The 7,203-nt window shown below is 34.6% G+C and overlaps 1 protein-coding gene across 6 annotated transcripts; it reads right to left on the bottom strand.

The window, feature by feature from the left end:
* Positions 1 to 1,660: 1,660 nt before the first annotated feature.
* LOC109182136 (pyrrolidone-carboxylate peptidase 1-like) lies at positions 1,661 to 6,141 on the bottom strand. 6 transcript variants are annotated; one of them, XM_019332205.1, is made up of 5 exons: positions 6,025 to 6,141; positions 5,005 to 5,290; positions 3,828 to 3,932; positions 3,686 to 3,733; positions 1,661 to 2,133 (listed from the first exon to the last, which is right to left on the bottom strand). In XM_019332205.1, the coding sequence occupies exons 2-5, from the start codon at positions 5,266 to 5,268 to the stop codon at positions 1,894 to 1,896; spliced, it is 657 nt and encodes a 218-aa protein (XP_019187750.1). In that variant the 5' UTR covers positions 5,269 to 5,290; positions 6,025 to 6,141; the 3' UTR covers positions 1,661 to 1,893. The 6 variants fall into 6 exon arrangements, with proteins under 6 accessions (XP_019187750.1, XP_019187748.1, XP_019187753.1 ...); XM_019332203.1 differs by having other exon boundaries at positions 5,005 to 5,328; positions 6,025 to 6,137; XM_019332208.1 differs by having other exon boundaries at positions 5,005 to 5,268; positions 6,025 to 6,134.
* Positions 6,142 to 7,203: the final 1,062 nt, after the last annotated feature.

Below are 7,203 nucleotides of genomic sequence, written 5' to 3'. Positions count from 1 at the left end.
AATTGGATTCATAATTTTTATACTATAGATTCATAATTTTTATACTATAGGTTTATAATTTCTATACTATAGATTCATAATCAATATTATAAATTCATAATTTATATACTGTAGATTCATAAAATCTATACTGTAAATTCATAATTTCTAAACCGTAGATTCATAATTTAAATACAATAGATTCATAATTTCTATACAGTAGATTCATAATTTCTATATTGCAGATTCATAATATCTGTACTGTAGATTCATAACTTATGTACTGTAAATTCATAATTTCTAAACTGTATAGTTATCAAATTATGAACATATAGTTCTGTGATTTGTGAATACAAAATTCAACAATTGAGAATATGAACATCGAAAATTGTGAACATAGAGTTCTGTAATTGTGAATATAGAATTCAATCATTATGAATATGAAGTTCAAAAATTATGAATATATAGCTTTACAATTATGAACATATAATTCAGTAATTATAAACATAGAATAATGTGCACCATGTATGGTGCACAAGATTGCATAGCATAATTTGCCATCACACATAGATCAGAGACCAATTATATGCGATAGAATGATATAGAGATGTGCTAAAAAAAAATAATTGGTCTTAGGGTAAAATAAGAACATTGCCTTAGGTAAAAAGTATTCACAAATTGTCCTTCTATTGGAAGATCTAATGGTTATAAATAAGGAGAAAAGAAGAAAAATAAAAAACAATGATATTTTCGTACTTCATCCATATACAAACAAAAAACAAAAAACAGGGTCACTCAATTGAGCTATAATGCACACAAGTCAAAACACACTAAAAAATTAAATCTGACCAATTAACTAATCTAACTAATGACCTTATAAATTCATATATTCTCCTTTATTTTATCAATGTGAGACTCTTAACATTCATGAATGCACTCACAAGCTGTTCTTACTGCACATCCAAAGATAATTACAAAAATACTATCATATGTTCTACCGTTTTTCCTTATTTTTTTCACCATTATCTTGCAGAGATCGATGACTCGCCCACACCTTTAATGGAAAGCCTTGTTCTAATGGAGTCAGAGTGTCAGACCATATATGTATATATATTGGATATAGAAAAAATATGCCTAGATATCAATCATTTAGATATAAGAGAGTAACATTTTAATTTCTAACACAGGGAATGTAGAATTCACTATGAAAACTCATTTAGAATTTAACAATAATCATTTTGGAATCCCTGAAGCAATTCTTGAAGTTTTTAACTTTGAATTATTAAACATGACCTTTTCTTGGCTCTTTGAATTAGTTACACCTATCACTTGTATTCCTACAGAGTAAAGCTACAATAAGGTAGAAACTCGATAATCCCTGCAAGTTATTCATTCATAAAAAAAACACTATTTAACTTTAAGACTCCCTCTTTCCTCTGAGTGGCATTCAGTTGCAATCCATATTAGCCACAAAACAAAGTTTGAAACAGAATCATAGGAAACAGGAACACAAAGATTTGGATTGTAGTCAGAGGTCACAAAAAAGTAGTTCCAAGAGACATAGAATAAAGCAAGCATTCTCACCAAAACGTAAACACTGGCAATATATAACAGGCAAACTTGTGTGGCTACCGCAAAAATTGGTTAGTAACAGGAACAATGCAAGGAGACAACTGCAATGTACAAACTAGAGTAATACAACTTTCGAATATATAAACCATTACTAGGATTTAGAAAACATCCCGGAAACCACGTGTTACATCGACATGTGCACTACAAATGCAGTTTCCATTCATTTGAGACCATTTATTAAAGCAATACATAGTGTTCCTCATCGACTCACATAAACACCCAAAAGAACAGAAAATGCGCATACAGGCTAGGATTTTAGAGGACAGACAAGCACGTAGGAGACTAGTATACAGAGGCAAGTACCTCTAACAAAGAAGCAGCAAATTGCATTTGGGTCTCCTCATCTATAGTTAAGAAGAGAGGGACATGTACAAATAGCGACTTTATTCCATTCTGCTCTGCAAACCGCAAGGAATGATAGTAAACGTAATTGCAAACAAACCGGCCTGCATCATCGGAGCTCATCACTTCGTAGCCCATCTTTGCTAATGCTTTGGTGATCTCCTCAACCGGAAGACAAGTCTATATTGTAAAGAAAACATAATACCACAAGATTGAGTTTTGTACAACATTTCAGGGGAATGGAAGGGAGGGGGGAAGGGGAGTTTACAATATATGTGGTCACATCAAACCAAATGAACAAGTTTATATGCAAAAGTGACCCATGAAGCTCTTATCAAGATGAAAATTAAAATCATGATGTTCTTATGTAATTATAATGTCAGAAGAAATATAGAAGCGAACCTATGTATACTAAGTTTTCAAAAGAACCATGACGGTAAAGTCAACCGTTACATTCAAGATTCAAGAACCAAGCATATATATATAGGTGAGAACACTTCCTCTTGTAAAAAGTGTAGACACATCTACACCCTCCATCTTGAGAAATCAAAGGCTCGGATCTTACCAATACTAAACTCTCAAAAAAGTTTACAATAATTATAAAATTGACCCCGTGTTTTTGTTTTACTAAAACCCTCAACCATTGATGAACCCCGATGGATGGCTGAGATCAGTCCTCATTTTTATAAGAGGACCTTGTTCTTATTTGATCCTACCCCTCCTGTAAAAAGTGTGGACACATCTACACCCTCCATCTTGAGAAATCAAAAGTTAGGATTTTACCATTACTAAACTCTCAAAAAAGTTTCCAATAATTATAAAATTGACCCCGTGTTTTTGTTTACTAAAACCCTCAACCATTGATGAACCCCGATGGATGGTTGAGAATTGAGATCAGTCCTCATTTTTTACAGGAGGACCTTGTTCTCATTTGATCAGTCCAAAGAAGCTAACAAACGGAAGTAGCCTATTATACAACATAATCTAAAGTTTAATTTAACAAACGGAAAGCTAACTCCATGGCTTAAGCACTTGCCCAGCAATGTCATAAATCTCTTATTTCTTTATATTAACACTATTATCTAGTCAATGTAGGAACCTATGAGATAGAATTGATGATCTATATAATATGGCAACTGTGGCAAGTGCCAGATTAACATTTCTAAAATGGAAGCACACAAATCATATGATTCGAGCTTGGTGCAAACATAATTCACCCCTGCTCCTTTATGTAACTTAGTAAAAAAATTTGCTAGCTGGTCTTATGATTTCAGAGGAGACTCAGGAGAGGCATAAATCACACAGTTTGCAAGAGTTTCTTCCCAAAACACTTCGAAGCTTTTTGATTGCTCATGAAACATGTACACTAATATGTAAGAAAACAATGAAATGGATCCCTTATGAATTCCTATCTCATCTTCACTGGTTGAATACTTGCATATATTAAAAATGTCAAAGACAATCTAATTGAATCGCAAAGTGGAGAGCTAGTGCATAATTTGCTTAAAAATATCCATTCTGTAACAGCCCTTATTCAGAATAAGAAATACCAGTACCAACTAATTTCAGTTAACAATTAGGTAGCCACGTTGACAGCATTTGGTAGCCTTAATTGAAAAGTAATCATAATTCATTTTACACAATAATATTCTCTCCTTAAGGAGTCAGAATACTGGAAATATGAGAATCTGTGCACATGAAAAATAAAGGACTAAGGTAAAAGAATATTCACCTTTCGTGTTCGTGAAATTGGACCATCAGCAGGAACTATGGGAACTTTCTGCAAACACCAAAGTAGGGTTGGATCTGAATAAATAAGAAAGAATCACCTGATTTACACGAGAGAGGAGAGAGTACAAAGACATTGCACTGACCTGTGGCTTCCATCCCATTTCATCTGGACAGCGGAAGGTAGCCTCATTGACTGCTTGTTGCTCTATAGCAAACCTTGTAGCACCACTATTAACTCCAAAGTGTACCTGAAAATAGATCACTGCTAGATAAGAAACTTGATACATGATGTGGGAAATAGTAGGTTTAGACCTGTACAAGATTTGATTGGACAAAACTTCTAGTATTCAGGCAGATTTTGGAGTGTAATCTTACAGCTGTTTATGTTCTTATAACCTTTATCAATAACTAAGCTGATATTTCATAAGAGTACCAACAATCTATTGGCGAATTTAGCTCCGTCCTCCAAGAAAATATTTATAATTGCAGTTCCATTATACCAGAAAGCTAAGAAATATTCAAAAGGTTAGGAAGAAACTGCACATGCATTTTTGTTTTCCTAATCTTTCCATTTGGGAATTATATAATTAAACCAACTTCACAGACAAATGAAGCATTCACAGGGCTCATAATAGGTTGCGAAAAAAAAAAACAATCAAAACCCAGTTGGGTAGTTTACACAGCACAAAATTTACCTTGTTTATACATATTAAAGTTCCTTTTTTTTTGGTGAATTAAAGTTTCTTTTCTTTAATCATGTCAAATAAACTTATTTGTTAGAAAGGGAAATGATCATATGAAGTTACTTTGAGTCCATTGTTGTTGGTGCTATATCAGGAATAGAAAATTTAGTCAAGTTTAACAATGTAAATATCCAATACTGAATATTATTAGCAGTCTGGGTATTATATTGGTTAAACAAGCACAAGTCAGCAAGCTGAACCAGGATTGTTTTACATGTACTGTTGGATGGAGGCAGTAACATGGAAGGCCCACCTTGTCACAATTCTCCACTGCCTAATTTGTTATGAATATAGTATCCAATATTTCCATCCCCAAATGAAAAAAGAGGATTTTATGTTTTTTATAATGCCTTGTCCAAGATGCCATCTGACAGAAATTCAAAAGAAACTAGAAATTCACCATCAAACTGTGTTTCCACCAGGCACCAAACACAAGTTTGATCTGATAATACTTTTAATCGTAACATAATTTGCTGGCTATCTAACTCTTTTTTAGTGAAATTTAAAGATGTTTACCCATATTGCATCTTTTTGTAACCAAGTGGTTAGGAAAGGAGGAAATGTCAAAGAGACTGACCCAAATAATTCTGGAATTCGATGAGTCAGACCCATCATTGTTCAGAGCAGATTGCAATGTCTGGTATAAAGGACCGACTGCTCCCTGGCCTGCAGTATCAAGAACAGTGCAACTCCCAAGGATGAGCCCTTTGGGTGTGCCCTTTTTCTTCACATAATCTTGAAGATTACTTACAATCGTTTCTGTTGGATTTTCTGCTACTCCATGAAATTTTTTAAAACCAGTAACATAGACTGTTACAGCTGGAGGACCCTCAGATCCCATCTACTACCAGTTTCAGATGAATCTACAAATGCCAAAGCAGCAAATATTCGTCAAAAATATCTACATCATACATATCCACTGAAATTAACAGCTTAGGAGACTACACTACTACAGTGAACACACTAAATCAAAATCTCATCTTACATCTACCACAAAATCATTATAAGTCCACCTTCAAACCTCAAGTATATTCATGTGTATGTTGTATTTCTGTAACTATGCATATTGATTTGACATGCAATAAACCTAAATCTCAAGGGTTTTTTTTTTTTCCTATACACACAATTAGCAAAATTTTCACGCAAAACAATAAAATAAAATCCATGATGAGCGTGAACTCTCATTCTCTCAAGAGTACAACAGAGCACGAAGGAGAAACAACCACACAGAAACAATTCAAGCTATAAGTATGCAAGATTGGAACTTCAGAATAGAAGAAAAGTGCAATTTTCGTTCAACGATATTAAGATCAATCAAAACACAGAATTCCAATCCAAAATCAATAGGGAGAGGTTTCCTAAACCCCTCTAACCCCAAATCCACCGCGGAAGCAGTCAACACACATCACAAAATCAATACCGAAGATGAAAACTGACTTTAATTTCATCATTAAGAACAAAATAAAACAACTTATCGGATCAACAACCTCAAAGATATGAACTCTCCTCCAATCGAGAACACACTAAAATCATGCGTAGTCCAGGAACAAGGAAAGAGATTAAAGCTGAAAACAAGTAATATTGTCCTTACGCTCACCTGAAAGCTGAGAGAAAGAGAGAGGAGAGAGAGAGAGTCAAAATCAAAAGAAGAAATGACTCAACCACCGGCCTTATCTAAACAACGTTGATTAAGTCTGGACACTACGAGCAGATTGATATGCGTTTATAATAATATAAATAAAATATATAAACTATTGAAAGAACATGATAAAAGACAGCGGTAGTGGTAGGTCGTTTTCATTACATTAATACATTAAAAATTCTTAAACGTAATCATCGTGCGATGAATGATTATGGGCTTCACATTATTTTTTTTTTTAATTTAAATGTCCTAGTCATGTAGACATGAATGACAATTTTATGTAATTATTTTAAATACAAAGTTGATAGGATAGCAACATTATTTGGAGTTTTTAACTACACATCATGCAATCACATCAATTTTTGTTATAATATGTACATTGCGTAACATTCCGTTTATCTCAAAATATAAACGGAATGAAAAATTGTAATTTATGCTCCTGACAAATATGTCAATTATTAATGTCATTTTTGAATTATTAATGTCATTTTTGAATTATTAGTAGTGTAAAGAGTTAATTCCAGCAATGGTCCCCCGAGTATGATGATTTTTCATAATTGGTCCTCGACTTTTAATTTGGACAATTTAACTACTTAACTATCAAAACCTTTTCAATTGTAGTCCTTCCGTCAGATCCGGGTTAAATAGACGTTAGTTTGAGGGTTAAAAATGTCATTCCCCTATTGAGTGTATCAATCATTTTCGTTCCCCATTGGACTGGGAAAATCGTTGGAGCTCGGTTTTTCTCCAAGGGCCATGAGGCAGGCGATTCGGTGGAATCGGATCGGCGGCGGTATCAATGACACTATTGAGTTCTGATCCCCAAGAGATGCCGACGGTCACGGCACTCACACCGCCTCCACCGCAGCAGGAAGGTATGCTTTCCGTGCTAGTATGTCAGGTTGTGGACGGTGTAGATGTCATTTCGATCTCGATTGGAGGAGGCAACGGTGTGTCTTCGCCGTATTACCTAGATCTTATGCCATTAGAGCTTACGACGCCGTTTCAAGGGGCGTGTTTGTGTCTTCATCAGCTGGCAACGATGGGCCTAACGGAATGTCCGTAACTAACCTTGCTCCATGGCTGATGACAGTCGGCACCGGCACAATCGACCAGAATTTCCCAGCGGAAGTA

This window comes from Ipomoea nil, unplaced genomic scaffold (assembly GCF_001879475.1).
Source record: "Ipomoea nil cultivar Tokyo-kokei standard unplaced genomic scaffold, Asagao_1.1 scaffold1043, whole genome shotgun sequence".
Classification (NCBI taxonomy): Eukaryota; Viridiplantae; Streptophyta; class Magnoliopsida; order Solanales; family Convolvulaceae; genus Ipomoea; species Ipomoea nil.
This window is presented reverse-complemented; position numbering and strand designations above follow the sequence as displayed.